The sequence below is a fragment of the Candida dubliniensis genome, chromosome R (genome assembly GCF_000026945.1).
Source record: "Candida dubliniensis CD36 chromosome R, complete sequence".
Lineage (NCBI taxonomy): Eukaryota > Fungi > Ascomycota > Pichiomycetes > Serinales > Debaryomycetaceae > Candida > Candida dubliniensis.
Genome location: NC_012867.1, coordinates 814,589 through 832,935, shown reverse-complemented (window position 1 = coordinate 832,935; position 18,347 = coordinate 814,589). Strand labels below are relative to the sequence as shown.

At 32.3% G+C, this 18,347-nt stretch overlaps 9 protein-coding genes across 9 annotated transcripts; 7 read left to right on the top strand and 2 right to left on the bottom strand. All coding sequences in view use genetic code 12, as the record gives it.

The window, feature by feature from the left end:
* Positions 1-3,040: 3,040 nt before the first annotated feature.
* Positions 3,041-3,433, top strand: KRE1 (protein Kre1 precursor homologue, putative; the record flags this gene model as incomplete). The annotated part of the gene is made up of 1 exon (XM_002421895.1): positions 3,041-3,433. The coding sequence occupies one exon, from the start codon at positions 3,041-3,043 to the stop codon at positions 3,431-3,433; it is 393 nt and encodes a 130-aa protein (XP_002421940.1).
* A 1,980-nt stretch (positions 3,434-5,413) lies between these two features.
* CD36_28990 (conserved hypothetical protein) lies at positions 5,414-6,148 on the top strand (the record flags this gene model as incomplete). The annotated part of the gene is made up of 1 exon (XM_002421894.1): positions 5,414-6,148. One exon carries the CDS (start codon positions 5,414-5,416, stop codon positions 6,146-6,148), a length of 735 nt encoding a protein of 244 aa, XP_002421939.1.
* A 434-nt stretch (positions 6,149-6,582) lies between these two features.
* On the top strand, positions 6,583-7,113 carry CD36_28980 (40S ribosomal protein S30; the record flags this gene model as incomplete). The annotated part of the gene is made up of 2 exons (XM_002421893.1): positions 6,583-6,585; positions 6,925-7,113. The coding sequence occupies 2 exons, from the start codon at positions 6,583-6,585 to the stop codon at positions 7,111-7,113; spliced, it is 192 nt and encodes a 63-aa protein (XP_002421938.1).
* Positions 7,114-7,476: 363 nt separating this feature from the next.
* CD36_28970 (nicotinamide N-methyltransferase, putative) lies at positions 7,477-8,265 on the bottom strand (the record flags this gene model as incomplete). Its single annotated transcript, XM_002421892.1, has 1 exon — positions 7,477-8,265. The coding sequence occupies one exon, from the start codon at positions 8,263-8,265 to the stop codon at positions 7,477-7,479; it is 789 nt and encodes a 262-aa protein (XP_002421937.1).
* A 1,106-nt stretch (positions 8,266-9,371) lies between these two features.
* On the top strand, positions 9,372-10,553 carry CD36_28960 (U1 small nuclear ribonucleoprotein component, putative; the record flags this gene model as incomplete). The annotated part of the gene is made up of 1 exon (XM_002421891.1): positions 9,372-10,553. The coding sequence occupies one exon, from the start codon at positions 9,372-9,374 to the stop codon at positions 10,551-10,553; it is 1,182 nt and encodes a 393-aa protein (XP_002421936.1).
* A 303-nt stretch (positions 10,554-10,856) lies between these two features.
* Positions 10,857-11,387, top strand: CD36_28950 (flavin mononucleotide kinase, putative; the record flags this gene model as incomplete). The annotated part of the gene is made up of 1 exon (XM_002421890.1): positions 10,857-11,387. One exon carries the CDS (start codon positions 10,857-10,859, stop codon positions 11,385-11,387), a length of 531 nt encoding a protein of 176 aa, XP_002421935.1.
* A 1,117-nt stretch (positions 11,388-12,504) lies between these two features.
* On the top strand, positions 12,505-14,223 carry CD36_28940 (sodium/calcium exchanger protein, putative; the record flags this gene model as incomplete). The annotated part of the gene is made up of 1 exon (XM_002421889.1): positions 12,505-14,223. One exon carries the CDS (start codon positions 12,505-12,507, stop codon positions 14,221-14,223), a length of 1,719 nt encoding a protein of 572 aa, XP_002421934.1.
* A 373-nt stretch (positions 14,224-14,596) lies between these two features.
* Positions 14,597-15,568, bottom strand: CD36_28930 (transaldolase, putative; the record flags this gene model as incomplete). The annotated part of the gene is made up of 1 exon (XM_002421888.1): positions 14,597-15,568. One exon carries the CDS (start codon positions 15,566-15,568, stop codon positions 14,597-14,599), a length of 972 nt encoding a protein of 323 aa, XP_002421933.1.
* Positions 15,569-16,925: 1,357 nt separating this feature from the next.
* Positions 16,926-17,828, top strand: CD36_28920 (conserved hypothetical protein; the record flags this gene model as incomplete). Its single annotated transcript, XM_002421887.1, has 1 exon — positions 16,926-17,828. The coding sequence occupies one exon, from the start codon at positions 16,926-16,928 to the stop codon at positions 17,826-17,828; it is 903 nt and encodes a 300-aa protein (XP_002421932.1).
* Positions 17,829-18,347: the final 519 nt, after the last annotated feature.

The window sequence follows — 18,347 nt, the reverse complement described above, 5'->3', positions numbered from 1 at the left end:
AATAAACCCTTTGATTATTATCTCGTCACGAAGAAGATGTTTAGCTGAGATTGTTGTGAAAAGATTTGTTGGGTATAAGTCCTGACTCATAGGCCAACGTTAAATTATTCATATTTCAGAAGTGAAGTCACAACACGAAAGCTGAAATTGTACAGTTGCTTTTTGTTTTCTTGAATTTCAACCATTTTTTCGAAAAACGAGTATCAAACATAAATAGTAGAGCTTTAAACTTTAGAAAAATTTATATGGTGTCAAGTGTTATTTAGTAGTAATAACTTGCATTGTCGTAATTCTGTAAATCCTTTGGATTATATTAATACATTGATGGTAATTTCCTTTAGATAGAGATGGGTACTGGCATTTCATTTTAGTTTAAAAAAGACCAAAAGCAAAAGAAACTTCACGCGTTTTTCGGTGTCAGAAATTAGACAGATAATCTCAGTTCGAGAATTCTAGTTTATATCTTTAAAGCTATTTGCAAATCACTTGCAAGGGAATGAAAGACAAAGCAATAGAATAGAGTTACAGGAGAATAAGAATACCTTGCATTTCAATTATCAGTAACTTAAGCTTTTCTCATTTCTCATAAAATAAGATAATAGCAAAGATTATAGCTTAATCTACGTTAGCTATTGTATGCCAAGTGAGATTAAGTTTCAATAAAGATGAATGTTGTATCATAAAACTCTAACTCTAACTCTATCTTTACGTCTTTAAGTATTAGTGTTACTGCCAGCTAAGGGTGCAAAAAATACCTAATCTTAACACACAAGTACTAAACTAAGAACTTGACTATATATGACTTGTTCAATAAGATATGAGACAATTGGCAACTAGTGAAAGTCTAGTTGCATATGCAATATCTATTGTTAACGTTGTCAATCAGTGGCTTTTCTGTCTGAACCAAATCAGCCTAAGAAAAGAAAACTAGCCTTATAGTGAGATGTTAAGTTTTGTTTGCTGTATGATTTATCTATTTTTTGGGACCAGATTGTCGTTATTGATAAAATGATACAATAATTGGCAGTATTGCTACTTGTAAGAGTTCAACAAAAGACAATAAACCAAGGCTTCATGATAACGTTTCAACAATGGACAAATTTGTGCCGTATCTAATCATTTCGAATCGTGAGAAGACCTTCTTCAGTTGTGTATCCGAAATTTGCATGAAGAAGGATTTAAAAAATATTAGTAATTTTACATCTTGTGTTATACGTAACCTCATCACAATAATGAACTTCTTCACTAATCTTTATCAACACCAGAAGTAGCTTACAAATGGTAATATGGTGAACAACTCAACAGATAAAAAAAAAATAAAAACGGGATGCAAGCCGATTTGACTACTAATAATAGCACGTTTAGGAGATTTTTCTTTATCTTCCTTCATCCCACTTGTTACATTTTCACTTGAATTTTACTTTTCGGATATACTTGAGCGCAAGGCTTCTGCCGACATATGTACATTTACTTACATTTTCACACTGCCTAAAATAATGCCACCACACATTTCAGCTTCTGTCAATTCTATTTCGATGAAAATTTCAAATTAGTTTCACAGAAGTAAACAAATTACGTATCGGTAGATTCTCCGACTAAAAATAAACAAAATAAACAAAAAAAAATAAAAATAAAAATAAACGCAAAAACAAAGCAAACTAAACAGAGAAATGAAAAAAAAAGGGCTTTGATAACAATTGAATCACCACAATTGTGTTGTATTTTGTTAATGTACTGTGATACAATATTGAAAGTTTTTACCCAAAGACGAAACTTACAAAACAAAGCTATACCATGACGCTGAATAAATACCACACATCATTTATTCTGTCGTGCAAAGTGGCAGTGGTAGTGGTAGTGGTTATGGTAGGCACTGCTGTAGTAGGCTGGTGGAACCGATAACTACAATGCTTTTTGTTTTTTTTTTTCTTTCTTCTTTGTTTAATCGGATATCTTTTCACTTTAACCCTTCCGCCCTTTCATGGACGGTTTTGTCCTTTGTTTTAATATTTTCTTACCTTCTTTCAATAAAATTCTTGGTTTTGTTAATCTTCATCCCTGTAAACTACTAGTTAAAATGTTTTACAAACTAATTAATAAACCTTAAATTGATGAAAGAGGAAGGGATGTTGGGAACATTCAATACAATAAAGTCCATTCTTCGTTTACGTTATATTTACGGTGACTGAAAGTGTTGTAGATTGGAATGTTACAAATTAAAGTCCAATTTGAAGTCATTCCAAAAAAAAAACAAAAGTGAAACAAAAGTGAAATTAAAACAACAACAACAAAAAAAAAAAAATCTAAACCGAATGATGAGTTGTTGTTCTTGTTATATAATAGTAAAAAAAAAAATAGTGAAGGAGGAAAGAAATTCAAAGTAAAAAGAAAAAAAAAAGAAACTTGAAGATAATTTTTTTTATTGTAATCTTCGGAATGTATCATTTCTTAAATTACTTGAGTTGTTCCCTTTTTTTTTTTTTTCCATTCTTTCTCTCTCATCAGAATTGATTTTCTATTTTGCTGCTATCTTTAGTTGTAGTAGTAGTTGTAGTTGTTACGGTTTCATTCATTTTTGTGGAATTCCTTTAGTAATTTTTTCTTGAACATTTGAGGAATTTTTTTTTTACGTAATATTAGTGATCATGATATGGATGATGGAAATGATTAGAGAAATGGGAAGAGTATATAAACGATTAAAATTTGTCCTTCTTCCAAAAATAAGTAAAAATTCAGCGAGTTTTATTTTTCAACTTCATTTATTTTGTTTTTAATCATTTTTTATATCAACACTTTGATTTAACTTTTTGTTATACATTCTTATTCCCCCTTGACAAAATCCTTTTCTAATAGGCCCTATATATCCTGAGAACTTCCACTCTGTTATTATTGGATTTTACTTCACAACACCAAATATTGCACTTACTTTCCTGAACCAAAGAAAAACGAGGGGATAATCCAAACTATTTATAGACCGACCCATATAAAATATTTAATTACCCAATTTTTTCAGTACACCTTTCTATTTAGTTTTTACGCTATGAACATCAACTCAGTCTTTTACTACATTTTATTTCTTTTTGCATCAACAATCCTTGCCGCAGATAAAACATCGAGTTCGGTATCGCCTACTTTAGTATGGGTCACCGGTACTGATGCCAATGGGAAATTAGCCACTACTCAGTCTACATACTATCAAAGTTTTATGAGCACTTATAGCACCGCGGAATCTCCATCTTCCGGCTCGATTGGATTGGGGTCAATAAGTGGATCAGTGGGGGAAATCAGAACTTATAGTATGGTCACTGTATCACAAGGTAATGGTGGATTATCGAAATTCAATCAAAATAGTTTAGAGATGAAGAATTTATCATTTCTTAAATTTATCGGGGGTTCATTTATTGCATTTATTTCATTCATTATAATCATATAGACTACTTTGTTTCCCTGCCTTACACAATCCCTATTCCCTTTGATTCACTATAATTTTTGAAGACAAAGCAATGAAGGTATTGATTTTATTTAATATACTACAAATAATAAAGATACAGAGGAAACATATTTGAAGAAATAAATATTTGTTATGGTTGAACGGCATGAATATAAATCCAAAGGAGGTGTGTGTTAGCTTGTTCAATTGTTTGAATATTTTATTTTATTTTTGCATCATTTTATACAATTCGGTTAGTGTTGTGTAAGAGACACTTTACATTTATATATATATAATTCACGGCATTTACATTACAATATTGGTAAACTTGATAAAATTGTTCTCTATCTTAAAATTGCTAGGTGTGGTTTCTCAAGAAATGAGGGATGCGGTAGTGCGTAGGTTGATCAACTAATTACGTTTTCAAGATGAAATTGGTTGCGCAGAAGGGCTTGGGAGAAGGAATATAAGTTTTATTTTTGTGTTCAATTTTTTGCATGAAATGAGCATTTTTTTTTTTTTTTGCGGCATAAATAATTCATATTGTTCTTTGTGTGTGCGTGTGTGAGTGCAAAAAATTATGAAGAAAATAATTCTGAGGATTTCCTTTAGTTGGATGATTGTTAAGTTTAGCCGTCAATTTAAATGTAGAAAACTCAAGTAACAATGGCCATATATACATATATAATGCACCCATTATCCTTATTGTCATCCCTTGATTGATTCATAATAGTCACTAAAAACGTAAAAGTAACAGCAGAACATGTCTAACTTCTGGTGCAAGATCTAAAAATCATGAATTTCTAAATCGCTATCATGTTCTTATATTTAACAACCAGATTCGTATACCAGCAACAAGATGAAGATTTCAAGAAAATACCCCCCTGATAAAGTCCCTGCAATTCAATCAAGAATTGCTCAGATTTATACTGCCCAATTAACAAGTTCAATGTCGGCTGTGCTCCTTTATTTCATTATATCCTTGGCAAATGACCTCCAAAACAATTTCATCGTTTTATGAATAAGAGCATTGCTATCCTTGTTAAGCCTAAACATTAACTAACAGTATAGCGTGGTCTACAGAGAATATATGATGCCACAAAAGAAGACATGGTATTGTATGGAGTGCAATTAATTTTTGAACCGAACCATTTCTACTTCTCTCTTCTGTGTGTTCTTTTACTGTTAGTTACATTCATCGACAAACATTGATCATCATGGACGGTATTTTCATTATCCATGTTGTATTGTTAAGACAAACGGTCGAAGAGCTTTTTTTTGTGACATATTGTAACTCTGTCGTATTACTTTTCGATGTCGTCTAAAATGCCCACGGAAGAAGATTCAACGGTGATTGCATTTTTCGTATCCAAACGCTTGGTGTTGCCCTGTATTTAGGAGAATAATACAACAGTTTATAAAACTCACCATACAATTAGTAACCATCCATTGTTTCTAAAAGATATACTGCTTTAAAGCTTTGATATGAATTAGCAATTGGAATTGGTTTCAATGGGACCGACCTTTTAACCCAAACACGTAAAATCCAAGAATTAGATGTAGATAATATACAAAAAAATCTTTCCAGTTAAAGTTCCATTGATAACTAATTTTCATGTGCTCTTCTAAAATAACAATCTGACTTCCCCAAGATACACTTCTTATCTTATCCCACTCTATCTTGACAGGAGCCACAACAGGAACCTAATTTAAATTAATTTATTTTTTTGTGCAAAAGTACACATTATTTGCTGTTTTGTTGGTAATCCAATTAATCACAACGCGCAAAATGTAACATCAACAACTTAACCTAGCTACAACAAAAACTATTGTGCCAAAAACAAACAACAAGGGAATATATACTATAACTAAAGTATTTGAGATATAGCTTTTTTTTTTCATTAAATAACAACCACTGTTGGGTTTATTCTGTGGCTTTAATTTCTTTTGTTTATTCTAACTGTTTCGTTTTTTTTTGCAACCATGTCAACTTCTAATAAAAGACAATCCAATCAATCGTTATCTTCGTCGTATGGTTCAATTCAAGCGGAATCGGCATCTCCTAGACCAATCTTTCAAACAGGTTCAAAGACTAATGCTTCAAATATATTATCTGCGTCAACAACTACTCCAAATAACGATACATCTGGTCCTCATTCACCATCATCTTTATCATCAGGACATCCATTGCTCAACAACAGTAATAATGATAATGACGAAATTGAAAACGTCACCGATATTAAACCTGAAGATGAACTCAACGATTATCATCTAGATCTTTTAAATTACAAATCGATTACATTAGAAAATAAAGGATCAGTAGCCAGAGATCATATGGCCAACGAAAGGACTTTTCTAGCATGGTTAAGAACTTCATTGGCTTTTATTACATTAGGTATAGGTATCACTCAATTATTCCGATTAGAAAAACCAAATTCGAAAATTCATACTTCATCTACAGTAATTCCCTTATCTCGAGCTCCTCATAATGGAGAAAATTCACAAATAATCACTAGATTTGGTAAACCTTTAGGATCAATATTTATTATTTTAGGAATATTAACATTAGTTTTCGGAATGAAACGATACTTTCAAGTCCAATACTTTTTAACTAAAGATTTTTATCCAGCTACTCGATTAAGTATATTTGTATTGATCTCAATCATACTTGCTATAGTGGTGGTTACTTTCGGTTTGGTGTTGAAAACTTCTTTATAATAGCAAAGTTAACAATTTCTATATGCTTATGAACGAAAAGAAAAAAATATTCTAAATAAAATGATGTAGTCCAGTAACAAAATTAATAATCTCAAAGTATCATACTAACTCATCAAATGACGATACGATATTGATGAGGTGGTGATAATAATTCGTTATTACTTGCCAGAAAGAGTTGAAGTAGCTAACAAAAAAAAAAAAAACACTGACACAACTCAATTAGGGCTATAGCCCTAACACGTGAGTAATGAAGGGAGAAAAAACAAATTGATCAGAACGCACGTCCTTTTTTTGTATACTAGTTGTCATTAATTTTTTTGTCATACCAAATCGTAGAGTGAGAGCAAGGGCGAAAAAAAGAACAAAAAAAAAAATTCTTGAACCAATTGAGTTTTATATTATAGTAAACATACACCACATTAAATCACGTCAAAATGGTATGTCGACCATAACGTTTGTATTGGAATTATCAAATAATGAGAGAATAGGGAGATATATTGAAGTTAGATATTATTAAATTACGAATCCGCAAAGAATAAGATTGACTGGGATTTCGATACCCAAGAATTCAAAGGAGTAAACTACAAGTAATAAGCTGGAAGGCAAAAATGGATTAATCAAAGGGAACTTAGTTGAGGAATAGACTTCATATTTATCATCGAATTTGATCATATCTCCAAAAACAATTTCATAGTATTATTTGATTATCGTTTTCAAAACAAATATAAAAAAATTTAAAATATCGGTTATACTAACAGTTTTCTTTTTTACTGTAGGGTAAAGTTCACGGTTCCTTAGCTCGTGCTGGTAAAGTTAAATCTCAAACTCCAAAAGTTGAAAAACAAGAAAAACCAAAGAAGCCACAAGGTAGAGCTTACATGAGATTATTGTACACTAGAAGATTCGTTAATGTTACTTTAACCAATGGTAAAAGAAAGATGAACCCATCTCCAGCTTCTCAATAAATGTGTTTAATCAATTTATTACAAAAATTTGTACTATAATTATTTTTGGATTTTTTAATGATTTATTAATATAAGGAAGGGGGTTTTTTCAACACAATTGTTTACTTGTAACAAAATGCTGGTATACATATATATACATACATAAATACATAAAATGAATCTTTTCCATTTACTACTTTTGCTTAAATTATCTCTTTCCTTTTGGTGCGTAATTGAATGACTAAATTACACTTTTTATTTTACTAAATCGATTGACTACATTTGAACTTAGGGAGTTCATGATATGTTTGTGTATATATATTTCCTATGTGAGTGAGAGATTGAGCCTTTTGATGACGAATTTGTTGTCATTTTGTTTTACTTTTATTCCCATTCGGGTATTAAAAAGAATGCATATACTCTAGCTCTAATATCGGCAGTTTCTTCATCCTCTTCAAACATTGGTTTCCAAGTAACCATTTCAATTTTTTCCGTTTTAAATTGATATTGCTTAGCAGTTTCAAAAAAATCCAAATCATCTTGTAATAAATGTGGTCGATGAGGACTAAACACTACGAAACATCTTCCGCCATCACTTTTTAAACTTTGACGACAAGTATTTAATAATTTATGATGTTCTGAATGATTAAATACTAAATCAGATAATATAATCAAGTCGAATTTCTCCTCCTCTGTTAATTTTCTTCCTGGTTCATCAAATAATAGTTCCCCCAAATCATGTCCCCATATATATCCTTTAACTGTCCATGGACTCAATTCGTATTTTGTTTTCTCCTTTAAATCGTTGAAACTATATTCCATATGAGATAATAAATCTGGATCAGGATAATCAGTGACAACCACCTCTTTGGCATGATTAAGACTACATACTAAGGAAGGTAATGCTGAAGCGGCACCCAATTCCAAGATTTTCTTATCTTTGACTAATGTATCAGAATGTTTGTCTAAATAATCAGCAGTATATATTCCGGCATTCCACAATAAGTGTCCATATAATGGGTTATGGCCAACCAATTTCAATGTTATTTCTTGTGGCTCAGCATTGGGTATTTTTCTTTGATAGGTTGAAAAATGCGATGACGGACGTTCAGGAAGAAACCCTTCTGGTTCTTCAAATAAGTCCCCTTCTATTGATATTTCATCTTCTGACATGAGTAAATGTATATCTTAATAAAAGACAAATTAGCTAAAAAAAAAAAAAAATAAAACGATTTGCTTACCGATTGGCTGATGATGGAAAGAAAAAAATGGTTTTATATATAAAACTAAGTTACTTCTAGAAGGAGGGACCAGGCGAGGAAAAAAAAAAAAATTTTTACCTTGAGGTGTTGCAACTATGTGTAGTGAGACAGCTAACAGAAGTAAGACAACTTTGTGAGGAGAATTGGACTGGATTCAGATGTTGTAAAGACAAAGTGTGCAGCGATAAGATCAGATTAAGGTTGTCCTAACAATAAAAAAATCAAGAGCAATCTTAACTTCCTTCAACTATTTCTAATATACATATAATGAAGTAAAATAGTTTTGAAGGTTGTTGTATCTTTTTTTGGCTTATTTTACTGCCAAAATAATCCTAATTTATTGTGATTATTAATGTTTTTAATAGTCGGCGAAAAAAGCATACCCCAAGATAAGCACTTAACTAACAAAGAATACAATCTTGCTAAAACTGATAGGAAATTGCTTATAAGTTGTGAGTTGCAATTCGTCGTTAACGAAAGGAGCAGACACAGACACCTTCTTGGCTCACAGTTTGTGGATGCCGCTGGAGATAGTGTCATTTATATACATGGTCAGTAATTGAGTCCAGTCTACGTGTCAGCATCTGCATTATATTTATATTATTATATCAATTTGAAATAGGAATTGAACATTTATCAATTACAGAAACTGTTTTGCGTGCTTAATGAGAAGAAATAATCAATTAAGGCATTATCTTGACCAATGGAAGTATATAATTATTTAGAAACTCATTCAGTAATCATTCAAAAATATATATTCCTATAATTAGCCAGTGTAACTAAGAAAATCAATTGATGTAGAAATATCTTGTTGGCCAGAAAATACTTTTTTGGATTGACAATTGGTAAAACTAATTTTGACTAACAAAACCATCGTAGGATTGTTTTTTTTTTTTTTTTTTTCTCACAAACTCTGCAAAATTCTTCCACCTCTTTAAACCCATCTTAACACTTCCAATCTACAACTCCACTGACAACACAGTATACAAACATATACATATAAATAATACTATAGCAATGTCACTAATAAACAAGCAGTGGTCAAGAATATCGACAGAATTAATCCAGGACCCTCAAAATCTTGAACTTTGGCAAAGTTTAATCGAAGCAGCTGAATGGAATGAAAAACGAGGCATTAACAAATCAACCAGCGAAGAAGAATTGAACATTTTAAGAACCACCTATAATTCATTTTTAGAGAAATTTCCATTTCAATTTAAATACTGGATTCGATACGCCGAGTGGGAATTTAAATTGGGAAACACGTCCACTGCCGAACAAATTTACTTAAGGGGGTTGAGTACCCAATTAAGCCACTGTATTGAATTATGGATCTCCTATTTAAACTTCAAAATCAATACAATTAACGATAATATTTTAGAAATTTTACAAAAATTTGAAATTGCACGAAGTTTGATCGGGTTCCATTTCTTTGGATTTGAATTTTATGAATTATATTTGTCGTTCTTGGACAATTATAAAAATGATAGCAATGAATTTGAAAAGAAATATTATATTTTATTAAGAATCATACTTGAGATACCTATTTATCATTATGGGATTTTCTACAAGAAATGGTTTGATCTAATAGATAAATTGTTGAAAGATGAAAAACTAGCTAGGCAAATTGTACGCTATATTGCCCCTGCTAATGAAATTGCCACTCTTGAATCGAAAAAGAACACCTCGATCTTTATTGAATTGAAAAAACGATTCACCGATGCTTACATAGCAACACAATATCATAGTTTCGAATTATACGAGTTTGAAAAAAAATTGCTACCCAAGAATAATAAGAATACTCAACAGGATAATGATTTGAGGTCACGACAAGAACTTGATGCCTGGATGAGTTATATTGAATATCTTGAAATTAAGCAATACCCAACCAAATTTATCGAATTAGTATATTACAGATTCTTATACAATGCCAGGAACTATCCACAAACTTGGAGTAAATTTGCTGATTATTACATATATCATGGAAAATTTAACAAAGCCAAAAAAATCCTAACCGATGGGATCAAATTTGTTGATGATTATAAATTATTAATAAAACTAGTTGATCTTGAAATCTTCTTGAAAAACTATCAACGAGCCATAAACTTATTGATAAGTTATATTCAGTACAGTTCTAATGTTCCAATTCCAATACGTGATAAAGTCCATCAAGTTAAACAACTAATTGGTCAAGAATAAATCATCACTAAACTCTGATGGATAAGAGCTTATCTCTTGGTGCATAATTGTGTTTAGAACTGTATACACGACCATTAAAAATTGTGGTGAATAGGTTTCTTTCTTTCTCTTAGTAATCATTACACACATTTTTTTTTTTTTTTTTCTTTTTTTTCGCTTTTGCTTATTGTCCGTTGATAATGATATTTCTGGTCTTGTGAACAAACATAAGTAAGCAAGATTTGTGAATAATTACATCAACTTATTCCTTCGTTTATTAAAATATCAAACTCAAGATCAACAGAACCGAAAGCATTTAGCATCATGACAGTTTCTAACGACACTTCTATTACTTATCCTATCCAACAACAAGCTTCTATTATCGCTGGATTTGGAAGAGGATCATCTGAACTTGGAATCCCCACCGCCAATATTCCCATCAATACTGAGCTAAATAAATTAGAGCCCGGGATATATTATGGATGGTGTAAATTGATCCCATTAACAGCACAATGTGATGAAATCAAGAAAAGAGTAGATGGCAAAGATGTATTATTTAATCATGGCAATGAATTGACCAACGAAGAAAAAGATATTTTCCCCATGGTGATGTCAATAGGTTGGAACCCTTATTATCACAACAAAGATAAAACTGCCGAAGTTCATATAATTCATAAGTTTCATGAAAATTTCTATGGATCAAAGATTGAATATGTTGTATTGGGATATATTCGACCAGAATTGAACTTTAATAGTATAGATGAATTAATCGACACTATAAATTCCGATATTGAATATGCTAAGCTGAAATTAAAGAGTGATGAACAAAGTGGTAAAGAATATTTTACGAAATGATTGTATATACGAGGAGAAGTAACCGTTGATAATAAAGTCGTGGTCTTGTATGAACCAGCACTTGTTTACTACACAGAAATCATCAATAAAATGGAAACATAAAATTAACATTAAATATCGTCATATATATATATTTATACTTATAGAGATTATAAATTTCTTGTAATTCAAAAATGTAATATAGCTGTCTGATAAAACCTCAGCCTTTAAAGATCCTTTGAGGTATTAATATCAAGTGCTTTAAACTTTTCTATCAATGTCAGTTTTTGGAAATTTGCAGGGAACAGACAAATGGGATCAGGAGCAAAATCCCAGCATGATTCAAAACCGTTCCGTTGTTCTACGTTTTGACAGGTAGTGGTAGTAGTTGTATTAACATTTGAGGAATCGTTAGGAGATGACAACAACACAAAAGAACTCATAGTTGATTTTAATAACAATATCGCTTTTATTAATGACAATCAAGTTAATTTCAAGATCCCTTCCAGATCAGTGGTATTTTTTTTGAAAGGAAAGTGCCAGCAAAATATGAAAAGCGGAGGTAAAGGGAAACAACGATAACAATTTTGGTGTGATCTGTCGTTCTGTGGCATTCTAGTTGTTGGTTTATATGCAGACAACAGAAGATCCCCTAAATAGCCTTTAGAATCCGAACCCCGAGACCCAGGGTCAATCATTTAAACAAATGAGCAAGCAGTATTGCTTTCTCCATATATTCACATGTCTACAAATACACAATAGCACATCTAAGGGTAGATACGGAAACCAGTTAATTTATGCAAGAATGGTTCAGCCTTTCTTACTTATAGCTAAATACTACCATGAAAAGAATGTGTGACTAAATGATTAGATCATTCTAAGGTTTTTTTTTTTTAACACCAAGAAACCTTGTTTTTCTTGTGCCCCGTAAATGACTATCGTTCTATTTGTTATCTATGCGTTCCTTTTTTTTTTTTTTTTCTTTTGGTTTTTTGCTGAGAACTTCTTTTGTAGCAATTTCAGATATAAGAGCAAACAAAGTTACTATATATTTAAATGAAATTTAAGAATAGGTACTAATAACTTTTAATATTGAAACCAGGGTGGGCCACTTTACCACTCTCTCCTTTGCACCGAAATGAATTTCTACATATTTGAAGAAAGCAGTAGCCAATGCTCGATACCATCATCAACTCCCAACGTATGTTCATTTATACAGAAACAATGTGATACAACTTATTTCAAAATTTCAGAACTATATTATTGTTGCTTGACACCATCGTTACCAAATTTGTTGTTTAGCTCACTACTAATATTGGTTTTGCTAGTAGTCATTCTAATATCACTTAGTATATTGGTGTCAAATTATTTATTCCAAAATCTACACAACTTGACCAATGTGCTAGGGTTGAACAATCAGATATTGTCGTTTATATTAATTCCATTATCCAATTCATTACCAGACATATTAAACTATTACATTGCATTAGATTCGGGCTCCACCGATTTGGTCATAGGCCAACTAATGGGGTCGCTACTAATTATGTTCACCATTATTATCGGATCAATCAGTATCTTGAATCGAGGATACATAATCGAACACCCAAAAATTCTCATGCTAGATTTGGTGATAGTGTTGATTGTTTTGATTTTGTTTCTGGAGATACTATCAGATGGGAAAATCACAAACTTGGAATGTTGGATAATGATCACGGGATATTTTCTATACATTTTGTTTTTGATATTTTTTGACAAAGATAAACTAAAAGAAGTGGCAGATGAAGAGCAGGTTTGGATCGAATACCAGAATAATGGGCTGTTTACTCATCCTTACAATATTGAGGATGCCATAAGTATTTTATCTTCTAACGATGATGAAATTGCCAGTTATGGACCAGTCGTTTCAAGATCACCGTCACCATTACCTGAGCATACCAGCTCCGCCAATGACCCACTTTCCTTATCAATAAACTCATTGTCGCCAAGATCGTCATCACCATTATATGGACCCTCTGAAGTCGCAACAGAAGAATCCCCATTGTTATTGGCAGTTCCTGGGAAATTCCCCACCTCTAAAATATCGCCATCTATTCCAATTAATGAAGATTCAGATGACGAGATTATCATCCAAATTCCATCACGGTCCAAATCTTTTGTACAGCGAGCATTCGATTTAGTTGACTATTTGTTCATGACTTTTGTCCCATACTATAGAAAGATAAAATCTAATTATAGTAGAGCAATAATATCATGGTATATTATCGAAACCATCGCGGTTGTCAATTATCAGTTTTTTCAATTCCCATACAAATACGTAATACCGATATCGTACGTAATTGCTGCAATCTTGGTTTATATACAACTCACCAGCAACGTTCAGATCGTTGCTATTTCAATGGCTGGATTAACAGTGAGTTTAATAATTGTATCGAATTTAGCTATAGTGACCTTGCAATTATTGAAAAATCTTGGTGTAATCTGGCAAATTTCGGATTATTTATTGGGCCTAATTGTGTTTGCAATTAGCAACTCCCTAAATGACGGCATCACAAATATAACCATTTCGACCAAAATAAACCCCATATTGGGGATTAATAGTTGTATTGGCACCCCCTTATTAATCATATTGTTAGGTATTGGTGGGAATGGGTTGATAGTTACCAGTAGGTCACATAAGGATATTTGGTTCAGCTTGACGGACAATGTTGTAATTAGCGCTGGTGGATTGATTTTTAGCATTTGTTGTTTAATTATTTATTTGCCATGGAATGATTATCGAGTTGATGCTAAGATTGGTAATTTCTTGTTGTTGTTATACATTATCATGACAGGTGTAGAAATATATTTAGAATATTGAATGGACAGTTATGTATTCTGTTTCACTTTTTTGTTAATTTGATATGGGATTATGGTTGCAACCTAGATCCGCGGATAAAACAAATATGCAGACGCCTACTACACAAACGCATGAAGAAAATCCAACGCGAGATTATGCAGATGTTCGTTTGCAGTAGTAGTAAACGGTTGTGACAGTTGGATCCGGTATTTTTTTTTTTTTTTTGGAGCTGGTGTTGGGAGGTGGTAACCACATGGTCCCAGTATATTTCCATTCTAGCAAAAATATTCTCTTTGTTCAGATTAATAAGATTTACTCTATTTAATAGAACGATTGTATTGTATATTACCTATTTAAAAATAACCAAGTGCGCTACTAAATAAGACAAAGTTAATCAAAATCTTGATTCTAATTCAGTCAACAAAGTAACAGCATCTTTACCAAATTGTCTGATACCTTGAGATAATTTTTCAGTAGCCATAGCATCTTCGTTCAAGGCAAATCTGAAGGCTGGCTCATCATCGACATAAGTGACCTTTTCAATATCGTCATCCTTTGCAGTAGCAGCATCTAGTTGTTTTGGAACTTCTTCAGTGGAGTTGTACAATTGTTCCAACAATTTTGGAGAAATGGTCAAGAAATCACAACCAGCTAAAGCCTTGATTTCACCAGTGTTTCTGAATGAAGCACCCATAACAATGGTCTTGTAACCATACTTCTTGTAGTAGTTGTAGATAGCTTTAACAGATTTGACACCTGGATCAGTTTCAGCAGTGTATTCTTCCCCAGTAGAGGCCTTGTACCAGTCCAAAATTCTACCAACGAATGGGGAGATCAAAGTGACACCAGCTTCAGCACAAGCAACAGCTTGAGCAAAAGAAAATAATAAAGTCAAGTTACAGTGGATACCATGTTTGGATTCCAATTCTCTAGCAGCTTGGATACCTTCCCAAGTCGAGGCGATTTTGATCAAGATTCTGTCCTTTTCAATACCTTGTTGCTTGTACAAATCAATCAATTCCAAAGCCTTCTTGACGGTAGCTTCTTTGTCGAAAGATAATCTGGCATCAACTTCAGTTGAAACTCTACCTGGAACAATATCCAAGATGTTCTTACCAAATTCAATCAATAATCTATCAAGGGCAATTTCAGCCTTTTCCTTTGGTGAAGAGCCCTTGTCCTTTGCGTACTCAATGGCAACATCAATGACACTGGCGTATTCTGGGTTTTTGGTGGCGGCCAAGATTAAAGATGGATTGGTGGTGGCATCTTGTGGTTTATACTTGGCAATTTGTTCGAATTCACCAGTATCGGTGACGATAGTGGTACCTGAAGCTTTTAATTGTTCTAATGAATTCGAGGACATTATGACTATTTTGGTTAATTGATTACTTTATCAAAGTCAATTGATAATAATAAAACTTTAAAAATAAATAGATTCAACAAGAAGAATTGAAAAAAAAAAATATGAAAAAAAAAATGTTTGATTGCTGGGAGAATTGGTGGTTGTTTTATAGTCGCCCTTTTTTTTTCCAATTCCTTGTTGAGCGATTTCCGGTTTTTATTATGGCGATTCTTTGTTTTCTTTGCTTGTTTTATATTTTGTCGCTAACATTTATTTTCTATTTTTTTTTTTTTTTTGATGGGGGATCCCAACTTTCGGAGCACAGAGGAGAGGAAGAAGAGGAACAACACATTTTACACACACATTATTAATTGCACATATAGACTATATTGGGGTCATCTTTCCCAATTATATAAAACTCTTTGGTAAAAATTAGTAATATCAAAACTTGGGGCAACTTTTATCTTTTTTTCCTTTTTCTTTTTTTTTTTTTGAGCTTACTTTAAACTTTGATATTACATTTACAGCGTGGTTTTGTCTCTGTTTTGTCAATTCGTAGTCAAGCCATTATCACAAGCAAAAGTTAGCTTTGAACTACATTCGTATAACTTTGCGTTTGATTAGAGTCGATTCAATGCAATTCATTTCCTTTCTTCTTACTTTGAATTGAATTATTTACATTACAAAAATATCTTTGGTATAGAAACATTGTCAAATTGCCCTTCTCAATGTGCTACTAAGAGAAACAAAATAAGAGGGAAGCAGCAACGAATCGATTGATGATATTTGAATTACATGTAAGATAGCCAAAGGAAATGTCATGGAATCGTTGACTAGCTGGTAGTAGCGGTTAGTATTGGCACTGGCTATTTGTTGTGTACCACTCGCGGCAGCAAACTTATTATTTTTCCTCCCCTGTGTTTTTTGTCTAGACTCAGTCATTGAATGAGTAAGCGCTGGATTTTCGGAAATAAACTAAATCTCTAGCAATGTTGAAATATTTCCTTTTATGTACTATGACGGAATAAAAACTCATCTTCTTGGCAATTAAAATCAACAAAAAATATTCCATTCAGATATCAACAGTTGAGTTCTAACCTATTCTCCAGCCATACCAGGTATTTGAATCATTTTCAAATAAATGAACACCCGATTCCAATGAATAAAAGCTTTCATTGACAGAAACAAACCCAATTGTTTATTAACATAGAAGATGTGCAATTAAAGCCGACCTAATTTTTTTTTTTTTTTCCCTTTTTTAGCAAAGTCGGTGTGAAATTAGAAGCTGATCGCAAGTGTTTTCTCCAAACTGGAAGAGCCCATTATAAATAGTTTATCTTCTATCCTATTGTGGTTTTTTTTTTGTCTATTTTTTTATATGACTACATTTTTCAAACTATTTTCTTTCTCCATAAGTATGCCTATAATCAAAAGACTTTACATTACTGCTAGTAACAACTACGACTCAAATTATCAAATCGTCCCCGTTAATACCGAACAGCCATTAGAAATCGATTCAAAAATTGGACTTTTCAAGTTATTTTTAAACATTAAAAATTTCGATGGGTCTAAACCCCATCTTTCGAACAGTTTATACAATTTACAGGATGATGTGTATTTAAACGGAGAAAAAATCGAGTTCAACAAACCCCAAAAAGATCAAGATCAGCCTAATTTACGTATGAATATCGAATTCACTCCTAAAGAAGACATAAATGGTTCCAACTTTGTTTTTGGTAATGACTTTACATATCCCATCAGAGATTACGTCCCCGTTGGATTATTGAACACAGGGCTAAAGCTTTTCAACTGGTTCATCAATGACTCAGTCAAGGGCGACCCATATCCTGACAAGCCGTACCTTTATGGGCCCGGAATTAGCAGCTTCACATATATGGCCATTAAAAACCCAGATGATCCCACAGTAAACACACACTCAAAAAATGCAGTAGAGAATCTATTCCAACAGGAGGAGAATATTCCAAAAGAACCAAATGCAAGAAAGAAATTCTTTGGTAATAAGAAAAAGTGTGAAAAGTTTACTTTCAAAAAAGGTGTAACTTATATCCTACAATTTGATACTAACTTCGTCAAGTTGGCTGATTCCAAATACTCAATTTCCATTCCTAAATTTGATTTTGATGTTAGTCATTATGCGAATGACACGCTAAATAATGTTAATTGGGTTTTCAAAGAAGGCGGATATGAAGGAGTTGATTTTGGTAAATTGGGATTAATCATCAATTTCAAAGTATTGCTGGAAGACACCGAAGATTCATAATTGGAATTGCATTTACTTCTGAGAGAAATTCATATCTTCAACTATTATCATTTATTAGATTTTTATAGCTTTACAAACCAATAGATTAAATTATTTTAGAGTGAGCTTTCCTTGTTGTGGTTGTAGTTGTCAGAACACATGGAACCGTAGTAAATTTATTCCAAATAATGGGGTTAAAGTTTACTTCATCACTGAAAAGTAACATTTAGGCTTAACACAAAAAATTACCTTGAACATCTGCTTGATAGATTCAAGATGGTATTTCTGGTCTTGTATCACATTTATACTCACGACCAAATCAAGAACTCTCTGTCGGAATTAAAGTTGAACATTTCACACGACACAATTAAACATACTCATTTTTGCTTCTTGTCTCTGTTGGAACTTTATGGTGTTTGTCATCGCACTACTTCTCCTTCTAATCAAAACAAATCCCAAGAGTAGTACTAGTCACCTTCTGTTCACCTTAGAGTATATTTAACAACCTGGAATTTTTTTTTTTTTTGAATCTTTTGTTAT